Consider the following 23,342-nt stretch of genomic DNA (forward strand, 5'->3'; position numbering starts at 1 on the left):
CCCCCCCCCCCCCCCCCCCCAACAAGTTGTAAAAGAATAAGTAGAAGAAAATAAATTAAGTCACCTGATTAATTTAATTAATCTATTTTGCAACTATATTTCTATCTGCATCCTTAACCACTTCCTTCTGGAATGATCTGCAGTAAAAGGTATACAGTAGGCGGCAAAGACATTTCCTATCTCCTGGTACACATCTTCTATCTCTGCGGACAATTGCAGAGCTTTGTTTTTTATCTCTAAGACAATTTTTATTATCCTTTTCCTATAGTACATGATCTCTAAATGTTCTAGAATGGGCATGCATTGCTTTTGTGGTATGTGCTAAAACAATGAGAGCTGCATTTTAAAAGTGACTGGCTCCCATTTACACCCCTGACTGGTTTGCTCTGGTTTATGCACTGGTGTCTTCAGTCCTACAGTGTTCACGGGTTAACGCTGACATTAGCTTGCATCTTAAAGCTGCTCAAAAATCTGGCTTGATGAAGCATCACAGAAATAAAATAAATCTAGGACTTGGTGAGAAACTGATGGGGTGGGGCAGGAGGGGAGAGAAAAAAGTCAAGCCCAATAGCCTGTTTGGTGAACGCACACAGGGTACAAAGACACAATGACAGGAACCCAGGACTCAGGGGAAGGAAACCAGCTCTGATGTGTAAGCGACCGGCCTGGTCTGCGACAAGAAGGTAAGGGCTCGCAGACAAGTGCTTCATGGAAAGCACAGGTCCCTCTGACGTTGATTTTATACAAACCCTAGCAGCCCCTCCAGAATGCCTACCTGGCTCCAGTGTAATATGTTTTGCACAGAAGTTCCAGCAGGAGAGTGTGTTATATACACCGACACTCTAGACTGCGAAAGAGATAAATTGACATAAATGATGGATACAGCATTAAGGAAGCATTGATAATAAATCAGTTCTGCACTTCAAAGCCATAATCTCATATATAGGAGATTAAGAACAAGAAAAAAAAATTCTCTGACTACAGATATGTTCTAGAAAAACTGCACAGCCACACACACACAGAATACATATGGAGGAAACAGAGCAACATGGCAGCCGTAGGCTGCATGGATTGAGGTTACTAGCCATTTTTATTTTCTGCTACAAGCCTTTCTGAATTTCCAAAATTTCATAGAATAATCAGACCTTTTTCTATCATCAGGAATGAGAAACTAGAGCCTTCATTCGAGAATCTCAAAATCCGTTTTCACATGACGCAACATTACAAACTACAAATATACATAGAAACACCAGTATTTTGCTGGTCAAGGGTTTACATTTTACAAAATAAAAATAGGTAAATAAATGTGTACATACACACAAACACATACACACGGAAATTGCTGTTCCAAATTTAAACACACACTCAGTAGTTTTTTAAAAGAAATAGATCACTAGAATAAATATAAATATTGGGACATAAATTATGACAGATGTCCTCACTCAGTAGTTCCTCACGGGCACCCTGTGGGAAGCTGCTAGCCTGAGGAAAGCAGCAGAGAACATTCCAGGCACTTGCCCACATTGAACCTCTTCAATGTCAGACCCATTAGCACTCGGATGAGGTCGTTCCTGCTTTTCTCACATCCTTCAGCACAAATAAGCATATTCACAGATAAAATAAACTCGCTAAAAGTTAAAGCAAGTTTTATTATGAACATACATACCATGTTTAAGTTTCTCTCATTAAATCCACATAGAACAAAAAGAGCATTTCCACAGAGTTCCTTCAGAATGACACGACTGCAAACATTTGTGCTCAACCACTTCAAAACCGCATTTTGGGGAAGAAATTGTTTGACTCCAAATAAGTCCTATAAAAAAAAAAAAGAAGAAGAAGAAGAAGAAAACCAAGAATATCTCGGCATTTATTCTGGAATATGAGACTCCATGACCCGCGTCAGAAGAAGAGACACATGCCCAGTGTCTCCACATACGACTCAAAAGAAATGGGAACCAGTGGACGTTCACGCGAGGATATTTATACGATGTGTTTACTAAGGCAAAAGCGGATGTTACAGATGTGTACTTAGTCTCCAGGGAAGGGCAATTGAGGCAATAAGAGAAGATATTTGCAAAAGACATATTGGATAAAGGGTTACTATCCAAAATCTATAAAGAACTTATCAAACTCAACACCCAAAAAACAAAAAACCCAGTAAAGAAATGGGCAAAAGACATAAATAGACACTTCTCCAAAGAAGACATCCAGATGGCCAACCGACACATGAAAAATGCTCAACATCACTCATCATCAGGGAAATGCAAATCAAAACCATAATGAGAAACCACCGGACACCTGTCAGAATGTCAAACATTAACAACTGAGGCAACAACAGATGTCGGCGAGGATGTGGAGAGAGAGGATCTCTTTTGCATTGTTGGTGGGAATGCAAGCTGGTGCAGCCACTCTGGAAAACAGTATGGAGGGTCCTCAAAAAATTAAAAATAGAACTACTCTATGACCCAGCAATAGCACTACTAGGAATTTATCCAAAGGATACAAGAGTGCTGATTCGAAGGGACACATGCACCCCCATGTTTATAGCAGCACGATCAACAATAGCCAAAGTATGGAAAGAGCCCAGATGTCCACCAACTGATGAATGGATAAAGATGTGGTATATATATGCAATGGAATACTACTCAGCAATCAAAAAGAATGAAATCTTGCCATTTGCAACAACACTGATGGAACTAAAATGTATTATGCTAAGCAAAATTGTCAGGCAGAGAAAGATATCATGTGACTTCACTTATATGTGGAATTTAAGAAACACAACAGATGAACATAGGGGAAGGGAAGGAAGAATAAGATAAAAAACAGAGAGGGAGGCAAACCATAAGAGACTCTTTTTTTTTTTTTAATTTTTTTTTTCAACGTTTATTTATTTTTGGGACAGAGAGAGACAGAGCATGAATGGGGGAGGGGCAGAGAGAGAGGGAGACACAGAATCGGAAACAGGCTCCAGGCTCTGTGCCATCAGCCCAGAGCCTGACGCGGGGCTCGAACTCACGGACCGCGAGATCGTGACCTGATTGACGTCGGACGCTTAACCGACTGCGCCACCCAGGCGCCCTCATAAGAGACTCTTAAACACAGAACAAACTGAGAGCTGCTGGAGGGGTGTTGGCTGGGGGATGGGCTAAATGGGTGATGGTCATTGAGGATGGCACTTGTTGGAATGAGCATTGGGCGTCCTGTGTAAGAGATGAATCACTGGGTTCTACTCCCGAAACCAATACTACACTGTACATTAACTAAATTGAATTTAAATAAAAAAAATTTGTTAAGTCTCCAGTGAAGAAAAGGGCAGAAAACCAAGTAAGTTCACAGCAGACTTTTCACAGCAAGAAGGGGCAATTAATGATCACTCGCCCCAGGACCATCCCCAAAGAGTTTCATTGGCTGGAAGATTGGTAGTGACTTCCAAGAAAGAGTCTAAACCAAGACTGGTCAACAATGCATCTACGTAGGGCACATACATCCAATCCAATTCTACTGTCAGTGAGCCAGTTCCAGCCCGTTGTCTTTTTCTTCTAATACTTTTTTACTGTGATAGATCACACATAACACAAAACTTACCATTTTAACCATTTTTAAGTATTCAGCTCAGTGGCATTAGTACACTCACATTATTGTGCAACCCACACCATTATCCATCTGCAGAGCGGTTACAACATCTCAAGCTGAAACTCTCCCCCTTAAATGGTAACTCCTCATTCCTTCCACCAGCACTACCTATGCTTATAAATAGTTTTATTGGAACACGGGCATGCTCATTTTTCTATGCTGTCTCTCAGACTGTTTTCACACTACAATGGCAGGGTTCAGCAGTTGCAACAGAGACCATATGATCCGCAAAGACAATGAGATTTACCATACGGACCTTTAGAGAAAACTTGCCGACTCCTGATCTACACAAGTCCTGACCAATGGCCACTGAAGCCATGCGCACGTGTTTCCAGGGCTGTCACTACACCCTCAAAGATATTCACACACCTGTGCAATGGGAAATAGAAAAACAACCTTCCTTATATTGAACCCAAATTTGTCCACTGATAATTTACACTTTTGCTGATGCCTACCCTCTGGAGGGACAAGCAGGAGTGAAAAAATTCAAATGCCTACCAACACCTCGGGGGTGGGTCTTAATTCCCAGTTATCTCAGCAGGTGACCTTATTTGGGGACAGGGTCTTCTCAGAGGCAATCAAGTAAGGATATGGTGGGCAGGGTGGGCGCTCTGCAGGACCGGGGTCCTTCTAGAAAGGGGGAAACGTGAGCAGAGACAGACACACAGGGAGAACGCACACGTGTGGAGGTGAAGGCCGAAACAGGAGGGATGCTCCTGTAAGCCCAGGAATGGCAGGCAAGCCCCCAGAAGCCAGGCAGGGCAGGGGGCAGCCTCCTCCTCACAGGAGGAGCAAACTAATATAGGAGCAAACTAACATAGGCAGCACGAAAATGCAAATGTGTAAAGTGGCAAACGCTTTCGGGGTTTTTTAAAAGGAGGGAGGGAAATAAAATAAAATAAAATGAATAAATAATAAATAATAAATAATAAAATAAAATAAATTAAATTAAATTAAATAAATAGATAAAATAAAATAAAATAAAATAAAATAAACAAAATAAAATAAATTAAAAAAATAAAAAAATAAAATAAAATAAAATAAAATAAAATAAATAAAATAAAATAAAATAAAATAAAATAAAATAAAGGGAGGGAGGGGCAGAGAAAGGGGGGGGGGGTGGAGGGGGGGAGAGAGGATCCCAGGCAGGCTCCACACTGTCAGCACAGAGCCCGACTCGGGGCACGGACTCACCAACCGTGAGATCATGACCTGAGCCGAAACCAAGAGTCAAACATTCAACCGACTGAGCCCCCAGGCACGCCCTAAAGTGGCAAGTGTTAAATGCCACCCTGCCCACAGGGATGTTTAGGGACCGTTAAGAACCGTGATGAACTGGAAAGCTAACGCTCAGCCTACGGGTGCGACTGCTTTGTGGTGCACGGCGCCCTTCTCACTCCCTTCCCACCCCCTCCCCAGCCCCTCCAAACAACCAGTGATCAAGATCCCAACATTACATATGCTGCTTAAAGGCTGCAACTAATTTGAAGTCATAAAACTGTATGGGCCATACTCGGCACTTCTTCAGGCAAATACTGTCCACTTACACACAGCCTGTGACCTCTATCAAATCTGCCTACCACAAGACAGCCAACCAATATTCACAGACAGATACCGGGTCTCCTCAAATGCCCCTCTTCTGCAGACGAAGCACATTAAGATTAGCTGGGGAGAATCAAGAAGTATCACGTGCAGACAAGGTCGCAGGGCAGGAAGAGGCTCCTGGCTTTGAGTCTACATAATGGTCATATGTGATAGATAGATAAATGCATATACTTCTGAGGTTCTCTACTAAAAACAAGAGGACAATGTATCACTGACTTGTAGCATGAGAAGCCAAGCTTTCCTTTTGGCCGACAAAGAACGTGAAGTTGACCTTGTCCCTCAGAGCTGCGTGCTCACTGAGAGCATGTAAAAGCAGGAGAGCGCAGAGGGAGAAAGAAAAACTCACCTTACACATTTACAGGCCTGCCCAGATCAATCTTGATGACTTTAGAATTTATATCTTTGCAGGCTGAGAGGGTACTAAACTTTCGTGGCAGCAGCACTGATTTCCCAGGGCAGCTAATCCAAAGGCTTTATGGACATTTATTTTTTCACTTTGTCATTCTCCCAGGATATTAGGAAACACCGCTGTCTGGGACAGTGGTTCTCAACTACCGGTCTGTTTAGTTACTTTAGAATCCCACAGGGTGCTCTGTGAAACGCAGCTCCTGGCCCCACTCCAGATTTAAAGGACACCATGTCCAAGGTGGGGAGTGGGAGTTGGTATCCTTACAAAGCTACCAGATCACAGTCTCCAAGGGTTAAATTAAATCCAAAACATCCCTATGATGGCCATTTCAGTTCTTTATGAAAAAGGACACAAGGAGGGGGTGCCTGGGTGACTCGGTCGGTTAAGCATCTGCCTTTGGCTCAGGTCCAAACAGACTCGCGGTTTGTGGGTTCGAGCCCTTCATTGGGCTCTGTGCTCGCAGCTTGGAGCCTGGAGCCCGGAGCCTGCTTCAGATTCTGGGTCTCCCTCTCTCTCTGCCCCTCCCCCGCTCACGCTCTGTCTCTCTCTGTCTCAAAAATAAATAAACATAAAAAAAAATGTTTTTTAAGGACACAGTGAGGCAGCAATGGCAAATTAGCAACAACCTTAAACGTCTACCAGGCAGTAGCTCCTGATAACAGAATACTCACTACACAGCAGTTTAGAAGAGGGAGTTGTATGTATTAACGTGACAGCTCACCAAGAGTGAAACGTGTCATCTGGAGAACAAGATACATAGCGGGCTACCGTCTACGTTAACACGAAACACTAAATTTCTCTCAGGACGTTTGTACGTATTTAAATTCACACACAAGGTGTATAGGAAAACCTCACACTGAGCACTGTTTTAATTCTGAGGAAGGAGTAAGAGAGGCCTTGGTAACTGAAGGATACTTTATTTGGAATCTCTGAACTGTTTATAGTGAGAACGGAGGCTTCTATGACCCAAGGCATTAGAGCTAAAATTGCTTAGAGGGGGCCACGTCTTGTCTGCATGTCTGGTCACTGGTACCGAGAATCCATCTGAGGTGTGGGTCGGGATTCTGAGATACGCCGTCTGTACCTCCTGTGCACGTCTCTGAGGTGGCTGATATGTTACACCTCATTTTAAGCATACGTCCTGTGTGGAAACGTGTGTGGGTATACACGTATCACACATGGAACGCATACAGAGCGCACATAATGGGCCAACCGGCCTCAGCTGGCTCTCAACTCCTCCTCATGAAAACTGCTTCCTCTGGGGCGCCTGGGTGGCGCAGTCGGTTAAGTGTCCGACTTCAGCCAGGTCACGATCTCGCGGTCCGTGAGTTCGAGCCCCGCGTCAGGCTCTGGGCTGATGGCTCGGAGCCTGGAGCCTGTTTCCGATTCTGTGTCTCCCTCTCTCTCTGCCCCTCCCCCGTTCATGCTCTGTCTCTCTCTGTCCCAAAAATAAATAAAGGCAAAAAAATAAAAAAATTAAAAAAAAAAAAAAAAAAAGAAAACTGCTTCCTCTGTGAACAGAGCCAGGGCCACGGGGGTCACACAGTTCTAGGGTTGAGCCTCAGGGAGGTTACTGGCTTGTAACCATATTACTGGCCACATTATGAAATGTCATAGGAACGGTGTCTTTCGGTGGCCCTCGGTATGGCCACGGTCAGGCGAGTGGGAGCGACGCACTTCCCACGTCCCGTCTCCTGCCTACGCCCAAGCACAGGCTACCGCGTGGGGTACAGGGCAACTCTGGACCGCCTGTGCTCCCTCTGTGTGGTGTGGGGATAGCTGCACTGACCATCAGAAGTTGGTGTTCTCGGGTAGAATTAGTGATTCACCTTCCCTGACTCCCCAGGATCTGGAAGGAGGGGTGAAGGGGGAAGGAAACACTGCGGGGAGAAGAGCCACTGTTCCACTGACAGTGAAACACAGAGGAGGAAGGCACGGATGCTCCTCTAAAGGCCAGTGCTTCAGGTCTGAAATGTTGTTGGTGGGGCTCAAGGGGGGGTTGGGGAGAGTTCAAGTACCTTGAAGAGAAAATCTGGAAAGTCTCCTAATTTATTTAGAGGGCTAGTAGAGAACTTGAGTGAAGCCACAGGAGCCAGGGCAAGAAACATTTTAATCTTTCTGGCCAGCTCGGGAATCCGTGAAAATGCTATAAAACCTGGAGAAACACAAAGAAGATTAACAGGAGTTTCCATCTTCTAGGACTTTCTCTGAAAAACCAAAGGCGGTCACACATCACACCCTCTAGTGGCGATCTGAGAGCCATGCAGGCAACGCCACCACCAGGAGGCAACCACATGGGGGGGGGCCTCTGAGCTTCTCCAAGCGGAGACTCCAAACGGAGTCTGATTAAACTAGTCAGTCAAGTACTTGTTAAGTGCTTGATTCAGTTTTTAACCTACAGAAATCAGAAGATGCCCCTGTTCCTCTTATCCTGGAAGCCGAGCAAAGGAAGGACTCTCCCTCACAGCCCCACATTAGCACCCAGCCCCAGCGCCCGTCCACCGGCCCCTGGGAGCAGTTTACAGGGGCATTCAGATCAGTCGCCAAGGGCTCCAGAGGAACGTGCACATGCAGAATGTTCTAGCCTTACAATACCTTTTAGGTTTCTCTCAGGTCACTTCTTGCTTTGAACTTGGCCCCCAAGTGTCACATTAGAAGGCACTGGGGCAAAGGACACAAGCAGGCAAGCCATGGGAGAAGGACCAAAAACGAAGGAAAACACTTCTCTTGACACATGAGAATGGCACACGCATCTGTGTCACATGTTACTTTCCGTGCGTCGTCTCTCAAACTGGCTAAGAGTGTTTGGCAGTAGGCAGAGCGCAGACATTTAACTATAGTACATCCAGACACTTAAGAATCGCTCAGGAGTGATTCTCCTCCTTAGGAATGTATTCTAAGGAGACCGTGTGATTTAAACACACAGCTGCTGATGAGAGCACACACAAAAAGGAGGAACTGCATAAATTATGGGACAGGTCCCTAGTTCCTCATCGGAGGAACTCTTGTTCGCTACAATTACAGGCAATTTTTATTTTCCTTCAACTCTGCCAAATTTTCTACTTTTGTATACAATGAACACACGTTCTTTTTATAATCGGCATAAATAAAAAATGCACAGAGCTTTTAGAAACTATTCAGAAATGAAGCATAACATGCCATCTTTGTAGTTACTTTTATTCCACTTAACTTTTAAGACTCACTGTATTTTTGGGGTTCCTGGAGGGCTCAGTCGATTGAGCATCTGGCTCTTGATTTCAGCTCAGGTCATGATCTCACAGCCGTGAGTTTCAGCCCTGCATCGAGCGTCCCTGCTTGGGATTCCCTCTCTCTCTCTCTCTCTCTCTCTCTCTCTCTCTCTCTCCCTCCCTCCCTCCCTCCCACTCTCTCTCAAAAATAAATAAATTTTTTTAAAAAAGAAAAAAAAACTTAAAAAAAAAGTGTATTTTCTTGTTTTCTGTTTAAAAGTCTCTGCCCTTATAATACCTCTTGTTTTCTACCTTCTCACATCCCCATACTGCTGTAACCAGGAAAATATGCACCAGGCTGAGGCTTACTTTAATTCCTTCTGGGTCAAGGGAACCATAGACCATGTGTATCCATTTACATGAAAGTCTGAATTTTCAAAGAACGTGAAATATTACCCCAAATTTCCTGCCCTTCCCCTATTCATCACTTCTGCTTGGCATTAAAGCAAAAAACAAACACCTCTGTTCGCACTAACATGATTTGTTACTATTTCCCTTTTAAGAAAAGGCACAAACTCTGTAAGAAGACACTGTATCCACCACCAGGCTTTATGACATACATACCTATTGTGGTGCCTTGAGAATGACCCACGTAATACACTTGTTCTTGGCCAGTTTTATTCAGAATGAAGTTAATGGAAGCTGATAGGTCATAATTTGCCATCTCATCATAACTGTAATCCAGAAAAGGAACGCTTTCATTAAGACACTGCACGCAAACATAACCGCACGCTAACAAGAGGGGTGCGGGGGGGATGAATAACCATAAGCTGAGCGCAGCTGCGTAGAGCAGCACAGATCTGAGCGCAGAAAACATCAACAGGATTGCGCGGGCCCCTTTCTAATTCTGCCTCCCTCCCAAAGGTCCTGTCCTCATTTTTTATGCCATAAGTTATGTTATACCCATTTCTGAACCTTTCTATAAATGAGATCAAATAGTATGTGTTCTTCCGGCTACATTCACGCTGTCACAGAGACGTGGGATGTTCACTGTATAGATACACGGCACTTCATCTGTCCATTCGCGGCTGATGGGCATTTGGTAGTTTCTGGCTTTTCACTATTACCAGTGGCGGCCCAACAAGTATATTCCTTTGGTAAAATTTGTCATTCTTGCATTTCACGCATGTAGGTAAGCTGTGGTTTCACAAACGGGACACAAGCCTGAAGGAGTCCAGAGGTCTGACCTTCCCTCATGCCAGGTAGCAGGACACAGCCCTGGACACGTTACATGTGTGTGTGCCATTCATCATCAGGAGATGGGTAAGCGGACTGTCACCACTGCCTGCAGCGTGCCAGGCTCTCTCCTCGTATCCTCTCCTTTGATCCCCCAATGGCCTCGGGAGATAGGCGGTTATTACCCCATTTTACAACAAGGAAACTGAGACACAGAAGGCTTATGCAGCATGCCCAGTGTCACGCAGGGATTAATAGGTACAGCCAGGATTGACAGAAAAAGGACAATTTCTGGAAATGGAAAAGCAGACATTCGGTGTGCATGTGTATGGGGGAAAGAAGAAGTTTCCAGGACGCAATTTGCCCACCACCTCCCACAGGACCCGGAATGCCCAAGTAACTACAAGTCCATAGTGGAGTCTAATTCTTAAATGTAATCATTACTTATAATGTACTTCACTGTGATTTACCAAATTCCTCATAAGGTTTAAAACCTTTCCCCAGGCATCCGTCTCCCCTCTCTGATAACCTTGAGCTACCCATCCACCTGCCTCCCGAGTGTCTGTGGTAAGGGTACTAAGGAAGTAGGCCCCCGTCACCATCACTTCCAATCTACCTGAAAGCCCAGAATTCGTCCTGAGAAGGGGATAAAGTCTTGTGTCTCCGAGACCAGGTGTTTCCCCTGCTGTTCCCCATCCACACATCAAAACCCGTGTCTGCCAGGAAGAAGCCCAGGCTGCTGTTGGGAAGGTTTGTGACCCAGTTACTGGAATCGGCCAGCAGGCCATGCTGCAGGAACACAACTGGCTTAGGACCTGAAAAACATCCATGTTTAGGACTCAGCAGCACCCAGCCATAAGGCAGATGCAAGAACAGTGAGGCAGCAATGCACTCCAACAGAACATCACTGAAAAGTATCTTTTTAAACCGTGCTGGCAAAGTAGCAGCAAAAATAGGCTATCTCGTGTATCTAATAACAAGACGTGTAGATTTGACCATAAAAAACTTTTTACCGTATTCTTAAGACTGTATGAAATGTTTCTATACTGTATTTGCTCCCCTAATCGAATTTCTTACAATGTATCCTAACAAAATAAACCAAAAGACAGGAAAAGATTACATGTATGCAAATTTATAAATATATATACACATATTCCTTTATTTACATATATATTTCTACTTTTATGTATACACATGCAAATAAATTTTCTACTCACCTATACCTGGGACGGTGATGCTGTGGAAAAACAAAGACTCGGGAGACAAAGAAACATAACCTCTGGCTGCTTGCATCATGTTAAGACCATTTAGTCATTCATTAAACAAGCATTTATTGAACACCGACTGTGTGCTGGCATTCTCGGCACTGGTGACACAGCAGAGAACAGAACCAGGAGCAAGACGGTTCACCCTCACGGAGCTGATGTCAGACTGACCGCGAGTGTCAGAGACAGACGCACTTGGGCTCGAGTCTGTCCTCTCCAACTTCGAATGTGCCACTGGGTGCAAAAATATTTCAACATCCCTCCAACATCCCTTCAACCTGAATCATCACCTGCAGCAGGGAAATGTAACAGGCACTTTATAAAGAGCAATGACTGGGAGATACTGCGTGAAAAGTTCTTCGCAAAGTGCTTCCCAGCACAGCGAGAGTTCAATAAACATTAACCCAGTCTGGGCATCTGCTCCATCAATAACTGTTAATAGAAATAAATGAGGCAATTAAGTGTCTGGCATAGTGACAGACACATAGATCGCAACGAACAAGTAAGAGCTCCTTTGGCCTGCTCGTTCGTTATGAGAGTGAAACGTGGGGCTGCCTGAGTGGGTTAAGCATCTGACTTTGGCTCAGGTTATGATCTCACAGTACGTGAGTTCGAGCCCTGCTTCAGGCTCCACACTCTCTCTCCCTCTCTCTCTGTCCTTCACTCACTTGCACTCTCCCACAAAAAAAATTTTTTTAATTGAGTAAAAAGAAAGAAAGTGAAGTGCTAAGGGAAAGAGCTAACTGTTGAGACGTCAAATAATTGATTGCAATAATTAAACCATCACCAATGACAAGGACTGTGGCATCCCAGAAAAATTTATAAGCCAGCCTTGAAGGGTGGACAGAAAGCAAAGTACAAGACAATAACCTCATTAAGTTGTAGCTGATGAAATGTGCTTTAAAGGACACCCGCTCCTAAGCAGGCTGCCTTGCGGAGACGGTGACAAGAGGCGTCATCGCTCCGCGGTGACTGTGAGTCTCTGTGTGAGGGACCCCCAGGAGCCACACCAGGGTGCTGACGAGTCCCTTCTGCACGTTAGGTCACTTCTCTCCCATCGAAGGTGCTTTGGGGCTGGGCTGTGAGGAGTAAGACTTTTTGGCCTTAAGTGAAGTCAGCAAGTCAGGCTGACGGAGGCAAGAGTCTGACAGCACACGGGCATGAGCCGGGCAGGACCACTGTGCTCCGAGAGGCAATTACACATAACCATGGTCCGCCACTGGAGCGGTCTCCCCTGGGAACAGAGGGTCCGGCGGGGCCAGAAGCATGGCAGGTGGCCAAACTCCTGCTGTTTCCTCCAACCTGTGCCTCTTCAGACACCTGGTGGAAAACCTGTGTCTGCTTAGCTGACTCCTCAGGGCCCAGCACTGAGAAAGGCAGGAATGATCTAGATGGGAAGGCAGAGCTGGGGGGCAGGAGAGGGGGGGAGCGGGGGCAGCCAGGACTGAGGCTGGAAGGGGTGGCAGGGGTCAGCCTGCGGGGACCAGGCAGGTTTTCTACACTGAGGAACATTTTTTTTCATATTTTTATTTATTTTTGAGAGAGACGTAGCTAACAGGGGAGGGGCAGAGAGAGGGGGAGAGAGAATCCCATGCAGGCTCTGAGCTGTCAGCACAGAGCCGGATGCAGGGCTCAGACCCACAAACTGTGAGCTTATATGACCTGAGCTGATACCAAGAGCTGTACGTTTAACTGACTGAGCCAGCCAGGCACCCCTGGGGAACATTTAAGTGGGGAGCGTTTAAAATCCCCCTGAAGTCTCTGTGCATTGTATTTCCCTCCCTAACCTCTAGGAGCTTTGGAGGAGAAACGTGGGAATGGCAGACTGAAGGCATACCAGAAAATTCTTTAAACACTACCGGTAAATAACTCCTGGATTCCCAGGGGCAACGAGAAGCCGCTAGCACTCTCTCAGGAGGTGAGCTCCAAGCCAGAAAGGCCGACGGCCCGCTGAAGCGTGTGCTCAGGCCCCACATCTTGTATAAACCCTTCCTGGCACGTGTGATATTTCAGCCACTGCGCCAGCTGTGGGGGACACAAAGGAGGGTAAGCCCCGCTCCCTGCCCCCAAGGGGCTCCAGTCCAGCCCAGGAGACAGTCCCACAGTTACCTTCTAGGCCAGTGTGAAAAAGCCCGATGAGCACCCAGGGAAGCCCACAGGAAAGAGAGTGACGTGGCCAGGGGCAGGAACGTGTTTGCCAGCTCCCGAGTGAGACACAGACCGCCCCACAGAGGATTCTGGAGAAGAAAAGGGACCCTGGATTTGTAGAAGTGACACTGCCCCAGGCCGCAGCCAGACAGGACCATGGGGCACACACAGGTGGCTCCCTCAGGAGGCAGACACAAAGCAGGTGAAGGTCAATGCCCTGTCTGACCCAGACGTGAAGGGCTTTGTAGGGGGCACATCCCTCCAGGTTGCGCGGCCTTCCTGGTCTCATTCCAAAGCCCCTGCTTTTAACCACTACTCCAAAAAAATTCTTCATTAATAACTAAAGAGGTAGAGGAGAAGAGATGTGCTTGAAAGTATTCCCTTTCAGGGCGCCTGGGTGGCCCAGTCAGTTAAGCATCCGACTTTGGCTCAGGTCCTGATCTCCCAGTTCGTGAGTTCAAGCCCCACATCAGACTCTGTGCTGACAGCTCAGAGCCTGGAACCTGCTTCAGATTCTGTGTCTCCCTGTCTCTCTGCCCCTGCCCTGCTCACATTCTGTCTCTGTCTCTCAAAAATAATTAATTTTTTTTTCAGTATTCCCTTTGTACCCAGCCCCTTCCAAGCAAGCCACGCACTATTTCCCCAAACTGAATGCATGCACATCAAAACTACCTGGAACATTTAAAAAACACACATATTTGTGGCCCAACTTCTGAGGTAGGGGATCCAGAACTCCAGGGACACAGCCTGGAAGTACTTATTTTCCACAAGCTCCCTCAGCTCTTCTCAGGAGCCCAACCACAGCTGGGTTCAAGGAGGAGTCATCCGAAGGGGAACGTGCCGCCCATCGCTCTACCAGGCCGGCCCAGCCTGGAGACAGGCCAGGTGTGCAGAGCCCTGCTTGACATCTGACGGGCTCCTGGAGGGAGTTCTAGGGCCTCCTTCCCAAGAATCATTAAGAGCAGACCTCCACTGATCCAAAGCAAGGGCTCCTGAGTGAATTTCTGTAGTCTAATTCTGGTTGGAAGAGTTGGCCTCAAAACACGGCCAAAAGCAAGATGAGCAAATAACATCTGTGGGAAGCCGGAGTCACGACACTTATGGCCCCTGGAGAGAATAAGAAGGAGGCACCTATCCCCAGGCCTTTATTGCCAGATCTTAAACGACAGAAGCTGGTGCACAGCTTACCTAAACAGAGCACTCTCCCCACTGTGGCTTTATCGGGGACATCGCCGCAGTGGGTAGAAACTCGGCCCTAAGCCACGTCAATCCTGTCTTTGCCACAGGCAAATTCATCGAGCCCTATAACCCCTGGTTTCCTCATGTGTAACAGGGGTAAGCATTGCAGATCTCTTCGCTTGAGAATCCACAGGAGAACCTGGCCCGTCCCCAGCTGGCCCGTCCCCAAGATGCACTCGGAAGGGTGCACACCCCTTGCCACGGTCCAGGTCACTGTGCTCACATTTCAGGCACCCTGCTGAAGAGGAGTGGCCTCTGCAGGAGGGAACACAACAGCCCTCAGATCACAGACAGGAAAGAGAACCATCCCCCACCCCCACCACACACACACACACACACACACACACACACACACACACACACACCGGCCACAGCCACTCTGGTCCCGAGCAACATGAAGCCAGAGACCTGGTGGTCCTGCCCACCACCCCGTCCCCAGCACCCAACGTGGAGTCTGGCTTGTGGTCCTCACTCGTGACAAATCTGATGAATAAATGCAATAACGAAGGAGTAAACGAAGCAAAGAAAGAAAACCCACTACGTGCCCACACGCACACCACGCATGCCATGTGCACCTTCCAGGCACCGCCTTGATTAGTTTTCTACATGCCCAGGGTGGCACTGGGCCATTCACGTCACTCTTCTCACCTTACGGATGGGGGCTCTGGGGCCTAGAGAGAAGGAATGAGTGCCCCAGGACAGGACACACGATTAGTACGCGGTGGAACCAGGAACCAGCCTCAGGTCATGTGAGGGCAAAGTGTGCCTCACCTCCACGCAAACTGCCTTCTGCCCTCCCTGCCTCTGCTACCCTGGCTGCCCTTCGAAAGGCTTTGCACGGTGGCATCTCCACGCTCCAGTTCATGGAGCCTTACAGTTGGCCTGACACTGGGCAAGTACGTAGCTGTAGTCCAAAATGCTCAACTAACAGAAGGAACAGAGGGGCCCGGAGAGACAAGTGCACAACAGAGGGCACCTGGCCAGAGACGCTGACTCTGACCCCCAGATACGCTTCTCTCTATCATGCTCTCCCTTAAGGACCTCCTGCACACAGCAAACACATCCTGAAATACACATCCTTCTCCTGTCCTTGTTCTCCGGAATGCATTGTGCGTGCGTCCATTCAGGCTGCTGTATCAATACCACAGACTGGATGGCTTTGTGAACACAGGAAACTCTAGCTCATGCTTCTGGAGGCTGCGAGGTCTGAGATCAAGGTGTTGGCAGACCTGGTGCCTTGTGAGGCACCTCCTGGTTCACAGATGGCTGTCTGTTCACTGTGTCCTGGCAGAAGGCAGACAAGGAAGCTCTGGGGTCTCCTTCTGATAAGGGCACTAATTCCATTCTGGAAGCCTCTGTCCTCAGGCCCGAGTCACCTCCCGAAGGCCCCACCTGCAGACACCACTACACGGGGGTTAGGACTCAACACCTGCATTCTGGTGGGACATAAACATTCGGGCTATAGCACCTTCCCCATCAGGGAGGACTGGATACAGAGGAAGAAGACATCAGAGACTACCGTCGAATCCAGAAGGATTTTTTTTTTTTCCATTGAAAACAGAAGCCACAGCTCCACTGGTTCTGCCCAAGATGCCCCTAATTCTACCCACCACTGGAAGGCTTACACTTGTGTCTGTGGCTGTCTGCGCTCAGGAGTACGGAATCCCTCACCAGTGTGGCCCCGACTGTCGATGCTCTGCTCAACCCCGTCCCAGGAGGGCCCAGGCCCAGAGGAGCTCCTGGAGAGACTTGGCTGGAGTGATGATCGAATAACCAAGAGAAGCTTCAGCCTTACCGTCCTAAGTGCTAGGAAGAAACACCCAGAGAGCAAAGAGAACATGCAGCAGGAACTAGCCCAGGGTGAGCGGCCGGGGACGCTCCCTGAAGAACTGACACTGAGGATGACGACGGACAGCGGGTAAGATGGGTTAGCCCGGAGGACAACAGGGAGCACCGCAGGAGACAGAGGTTCTGGCAGCACACCCTAGTCCTTTCCACCCTGACTCTTGGTCCAGCCCCACCCTGCACACAGGAGTCAGCATGCAGCCGACACTGGCTTGTGCTTCTCCATTAGGTCAAGGGTCCAAACACAGCCCTGCACCTGATGCACCATCAGAGCCAAATGAACCTGGCCATGAGTTCAGCCAGCCAGCGCCATCAAGTCCGGCACCCAGGAATGACCCTGCATCTGCTCCATGCCACCAGGAGGCAAGGAGCTGCATCTCGGCCTGACGGGACCTCTGGGGACATGTCAGAGCACAGCATTTATTCAAAAAGACAGCTCCTCTAGGAACTGCAGAGAGGAAAGAATGGAAAATCCAGAAATGATCAGAATCCTAAAATAAGCAAAGGAAAACACAGGCCAGCGGCCTTTCTGTCCAAAGACCTACTTCCCAAGCCAGGTTGTGAATTTTCAATTATGACTTAAAAAGCTTAAGGGGCAAGCCCTGGAGTCTTTGCCAAGGTGAAGTTCAAAATGCCTGAAGACCATTACTCAGATCCCAGAACACCACTGCCCTCATTAGGCCAACAGATACCTATATATCATATACATGTATGTGTATGTGCGTATTGACGGATATACATGCATGTATATTGGACACAAATAACCCACTATTGTTGCTTTATTTGACAACTGATTTACTGAACAATTTATTTCCCAATTTGGCAAGAAGTCTGCCTTGTAGCCGTTGCCGTTTGATGTATTTTAGGCAAGACAATATGTATTTCCTTGTTTTAGTCAAATAAAATCAATATCATGGGAACAACTTGCTCAATGCTTATTACATAACACTGCATCTTCTAGTTCAAATCGCACAGACTCTGGAGTCAGACTGGCTAGGCCACTAGTTTTTGCCTTAAAGCCAACCTCTTTCCCTTTCTCTCTCAAGCTGGCTGTCTCACCCAGTAAAATGAGGGTGCTCATCTAGACACAGGTTCCAGAACTCAAGGACTTTACTTTGGAATCCACCAGGGAGTATGTTACAAATGCAAACTCTCCAAATCTCTGGCTCAGAAAGGACTCTGAGATCTTTCTAGTGCTAACATCCCATGACTGTCGGAGATATGGCTGAGCACACGAAACCAGAATCACTTCCCTATTCAGGATGACTTTCAATTCCTTTTTGGAGTTAGCGCAAAGCAGGGGAAGTGCAACACTTGATGGAGAAGTTTGCTTAACACTGGGAAGCATCATACACATGCTCACCAGGCCACTAAGAACTTTCTTTCTTTTTTTTGTTTTGGATTGTAGGAGTTTTATTTTTTTATATACATAATTTATTGTCAACTTAGCTCACATACAGTGTGTATAGTGTGCTCTTGGCTTCGGGAGTAGATTCCCGTGATTCATCACTACATAGAACACCCAGTGTTCATCCCAACAGGCGCCCTCCTCAGTGCCCATCACCCATTTTCCCCACCCCGCCCCCCGACCTCCCACACCCGTCAACCCTCAGTTTGTTCAAAACCCTCAGTCTGGGGGCGCCTGGGTGGCGCAGTCGGTTAAGCGTCCGACTTCAGCCAGGTCACGATCTCACGGTCCGTGAGTTCAAGCCCCACGTCAGGCTCTGGGCTGATAGCTCAGAGCCTGGAGCCTGTTTCCGATTCTGTGTCTCCCTCTCTCTCTGCCCCTCCCCCGTTCATGCTCTGTCTCTCTCTGTCCCAAAGATAAATAAACGGTGAAAAAAAAAATTTTAATAAAAAAAAAAAAAAAAACCCTCAGTCTGTTTCTAAATGTGTGTTCCAAGCTGACTAGTTAGTAGGAGTTTGACGACACGGGTAAATGTGTAAACAGGGTCATCTTAGTGGGTCCATCAACTCTCTACAAATATATGTAGTATGTGTGTGTGCACAGGGCTCTATTTTATGTCACTACACAGAAGGTGCATTGTCTGCATAGTCCAGTTAAGAACCCCAATTCTGAAGACTGCCCTCATATAACCCTCACTCAGGCTGACCATGCAGGGAACATGGTGCCACCCACCGTGCTGAGGGATACAACGATGACAGAGACACAGCCCCTGCCTTCAAGGAGCAGCTGCAGGGAGCAAACGGGCATGGGGTGGGGAGGGGAGGAAGAAGTACACAAATAAGTCCGTCCCAAAGCAGAATAAGAAAGGCACTTCAAGAAGGGTGTTAAAAAGGTGGCTGGGAGCTCAGAAGAAGTACGTCTCCTTCCTGCTCATGTAATCAAGGACACCCGCCACTTAGGCTGGGCCTGGAGCTGGGGGAAAGAATTATTTTTAAAAATAATTGGGGCACCTGGGTGGCTCAGTTGGTTGGACGACTGACTTCGGCTCAGGTCATGATCTCACAGTTGGTGAGTTCAAGCCCCGCGTCAGGCTCTGTGCTGACAGCTCAGAGCCTGGAGCTGCTTCGCATCCTGTGTCTCCCCCTCTCTCTACCCCTCCCCTGCTCACGCTCTATGTCTGTCTGTCTCTCAATAATAAATAAACATTAAAATAAACTAAATTAAATTAAATTAAATTAAATTAAATTAAATTAAATTAAAATATATAGAAATGAAGATGGCAGGCAGGTTGAGAACTATCCTAGAGGCTGTTTTCACGAGCTGCAGTCCAGGGTGAGCTCAGCAGAAAGGAAAATTATTCCCTTGGATGTCAGAGGGCCAGAAAGTAGTCTTAATTAATTAATACCACAGAGACATGACTTCCGTGACTCATAACTTGGCTAAGGTGCCAAGTTAAACCTGGGCAGCTAATCAGTGATAAATGTCCCTGATGCACCTGGGTGACTCAGTCAGTTAAGCCTCTGGCTCCTGACTTTGGCTCAGGTCATGATCTCACGGTTCATGAGACTGAGTTCCATGTCGGGCTCTGTGCTGACAGTGCAGAGCCTGCTTGGGATTCTCTCCTTCCCTCTCTCTCTCTGCCCCTCCTCCGCACATGTGCATTCTCTCTCTCTCTCTCTCTCTCTCTCTCTCTCTCTCTCTTAAAATAAATAAGTCAACTTAAAAAAAATGATGGATGTTTTTCTTAGATAACGAATGAACCCGGATGGTGCTTAAGCACTCCTCATAAACGTCCTGAAAGAGGTGTGCCACCCCATTCTAAGTAGACATTGACACCACAGACACCACAGTTCAGACCTGTAATCACTGATGTGCCAAATCACGAAGGTCTCTGCACATACCCGTGGGAAGCTTCCAATTTCCTCTGCTGTATGAGCGGTACAGACAACAGAGAGACAGAATATCAAGGAAAGGTACATAGTTTCATTTATTAGGTCCCTGAAGACTGCCGAATGGCCAGTACCATACAACAACCCCTGGGTTCTTACCCTGCAAAACTACACAAGATGGACAAGCACAGCTAGCAGGAAGAGGAGCGGTGTGGCCAGGCCGCGTGATCACACAGCCCACCCCCCCCCAACAAATCTGCAAGTGGGCCACTCCAACAGGACCCGAACACGCTGCCCATACAGCTCTCAATCAACTTGTGCAGCACCTCCGGACAGCACAAGAATGGAGAAAAACCACACTGAAAAGGGTAAGAGGGACGGTCTCACTTCATCCCCAATAAGTGAAGAGATGTTGTTTTAATGTATCTTGCAACGCCCTGTAATTGGTACAGATGCCCTGCGTTATTTTTGTACGTATTAAAAGTATTAATTTCTTAAAAGATCAGCAGTTTCCATAGACCGGTTTTGAAATTCTTCCTTCCTCTACTACACGGGAAGCCTCAAAAATAAAAGCAAAGCCTCCCTCGGGTTCTGAGCTTCTCTCAGGCACCCAGCTGAATGGTCACGAGAGCATACGGAGGGTGGTGGCCTGGCCAAGAGAAGACAGGGATGGACTGAAGCCAGGTAACGTGGGCTCGGCCACCGGAGCACTGGACTCGAGAAGGATTCTGCACTTCCAGGGCAGGAGGACGATGGTCTTATGAATAGGGGAGGAGGCCAGGAGCGGGGTGGCCTGAATAAGAGGATAAGTTCCACGCTGGGTGGGAAGGGCTCTTAGGAATTCTTTTTTTGTCTATTTGGCTTAAATGAGCCGAAGTAACACCACTGACAAGACTGCTCCTGAGGATGCTGAGGGGACAATGAGGAGTCCCTGCTCTGGACCACGGGTGTGCACACCGTCAGAGAAGGGTCTACGCAGCCCTCACTGATGCCTACAGAGGAAGAGGGTGCGGACCTAGCGGTGTGGCCACACTGAGAATGCTTTCCCTCTGTGTTCCCCATTCCAAAGTCCACGAGTACCCACCCACTGCTGCACACCATGCACCCCAGCCAAAAAAAAAAAAAAAAAAAAAAAGAGTGTGGACTATAACCCACGGAACCAGAGTGACAAAGAGGAACACTGGGACCATCACAGTCAATCAACTGTTCCTGCGGACGGAGATTCCAAGGCACACGGAGGCAGACGCCCACACGGACCTCACCGCTGATGGAGATCTCACGCTCAGCTGCCCTGACTCCTTCCTGCCACCGGGGGGCACATCTAGGCTCCTGTTCGCTTCCTCACCTGGCAGGGCACAGCCCCGCACCACAGTGCTGCTGCTCACACATGCGGGAGGGGGCACCATCTGTTCTCACTGTGGCGTGAATTCCAGGGGTGGGCGACGGAGAAAAGACGAGAAGCATTCCCCAAGCATGTTTTCACTGAGGTTCCCTGCATCTTTTAACGATGATTCACATTTTTTTTTTAATGCTTATTTATTTTTGAGAGACAGACAGACTGAGAGTTGGGGAGGGGCAGAGAGAGAGGGAGACACAGTATCCGAAACAGGATCCAGGCTCTGAGCTGTCAGCACAGAGCCCCATGCAGGGCTCGAACCCGTGAACCACAAGATGATGGCCTGAGCTGAAGTCAAGACACTCAACAAACTGGGCCACCCAAGTGCTCTAACAATGATTCGCATTATTAATTATACTAGTTACCCAATCACTTTTAAGAGAGTAATGATCAGTACATATTCTTCTTTATATGGGATCTGAAATCAAAGGGTTTACCAAAAAAGAAAAAAAACAAAAAAACAAAAAAAAAACAGGGGAACTAAGATCATATGTTTGTTCCGGAATAAAATATACATTTTGCGTGTTTTGAGCAGAAAAAGAAATGTAAGCCCTCACTTCAGCTCACTACTCATTTTTGTAACGTACTTATAAGAAGGAAGCTTAATAGTATGAACATGAATCTATAAATCATAAAAACCTCAAGAATGAGAAAGGAGGGGCACCTAGGTGGCTCAGGTAGTTAAGCATCTTGACGTCATCTTGATTTATTGACTCTTGATTTCGGCTCAGGTCATGATCTCACAGTTCATGGAACTGAGCCCCGTGTCAGGATCTGCCCTGGCAACACGGAGTCTGCTTGAGATTCTCCCTCTTTCTCTCTCTCTCTCTGCCCCTCCCAGACTCTCTCTCAAAATAAATAAACATTTAAAAAAAAATGAGTAATGAAATTTCAAAAACAGCACTGGCTGTCTCAGCCACTTAAGTGTTATAAAATCCCTTATTATAGTTACAATCTGGGGGGCAGGGGGAAATAGACCAGATTATATTAAGAAAAAAAACAAACAATGATACAAAGGTCATGTAACACAGGTTTTTAAGTTTGCTTTGAATAATTTGGGAAGGAATTGAGGCAAAAAGGCCCTTCTGCTCATATAAAATTGTAATTGAAGAACACTGAGTCATCAAATTACCTTAATCTCAACCTTAGTTGTCCAAGGAAAATCTTTTTAATTTTTTTTTTTTTTTAGCATTTATTTATTTTTGAGACAGAGAGAGACAGAGCATGAACAGGGGAGAAGCAGAGAGAGAGGGAGACACAGAATCGGAAACAGGCTCCAGGCTCTGAGCTGTCAGCACAGAGCCCGACGTGGGGCTCGAACTCACGGACCGTGAGATCATGACCCGAGCCGAAGTCGGACGCTTAACCGACCGAGCCGCCCAGGCGCCCCCAAGGAAAATCTTTAGAAACAAAATGTTAAAGAATAAGGTACATCTGGAGGGATGATTGCATTGGGATCAATCTTCATTCTGACATATGTTTCACAATTTCAAATAGCCTGCCTAGAAAGAAATTCATTCATCTCCTGGAAGCGGCACTTTCGCTATGGGAAGATATAGACATACGTATCTCCAAAACTATAAGAACTTTCACATCTTGCTAGTGAGAGTAATTACCGGAACAAGATTGCCTGAAAAGAGATTTAACAGTATCTATCAAAATCATAAATGTACATATCCTCTGACTCAAAAATTCTATCTCTGGAAATGTATCTTATAAACAAACTTGCACACGTACAAGGTTGTGTTAAGCAGCAGTATGTTCCTTCTACCAGAAGGACTAGAAATACCCCAAATGCCCATTACTAGGACACCTGTAAAATAAATCATGGAACAACTCTGCGAAACACCAAGTGTCTGTGAAGTATTCTCTTTTTTTTAAGTTTATTTATTTATTTGGGGGTGGGGGGAGGGAGAGCATGAGCAAGGGAGGGCAGAGAGAGAGGGAAAGACAGAATTCCAAGCAGACTCCACACTGTCAGTGCAGAGCCAGACGCAGGGCTCAGACTCACAAACCATGGGATCATGACCTGAGCCGAAACCAAGAGTTGGACGTTTAACCGACTGAGCCCCCCAGGTGCC

The 23,342-nt window shown here is 46.9% G+C and overlaps 1 protein-coding gene across 1 annotated transcript in view; it reads right to left on the reverse strand.

Annotated features, from left to right (window-relative positions):
- Window positions 1–23,342, reverse strand: part of LIPA (lipase A, lysosomal acid type) — a 35,247-nt gene that overhangs the window by 5,569 nt on the left and 6,336 nt on the right. The window contains exons 4-8 of the mRNA XM_040454271.1: window positions 10,688–10,886; window positions 9,460–9,569; window positions 7,666–7,802; window positions 1,667–1,813; window positions 776–847 (exon numbers count right to left, since the gene is read on the reverse strand). Coding sequence (XP_040310205.1) covers window positions 776–847; window positions 1,667–1,813; window positions 7,666–7,802; window positions 9,460–9,569; window positions 10,688–10,886 — 665 coding nt within the window. The remainder of the gene's footprint in view (window positions 1–775; window positions 848–1,666; window positions 1,814–7,665; window positions 7,803–9,459; window positions 9,570–10,687; window positions 10,887–23,342) is intronic.

This window comes from Herpailurus yagouaroundi, unplaced genomic scaffold (genome assembly GCF_014898765.1).
Source record: "Herpailurus yagouaroundi ecotype Mexico unplaced genomic scaffold, PumYag 211, whole genome shotgun sequence".
NCBI classification, from domain to species: domain Eukaryota; kingdom Metazoa; phylum Chordata; class Mammalia; order Carnivora; family Felidae; genus Herpailurus; species Herpailurus yagouaroundi.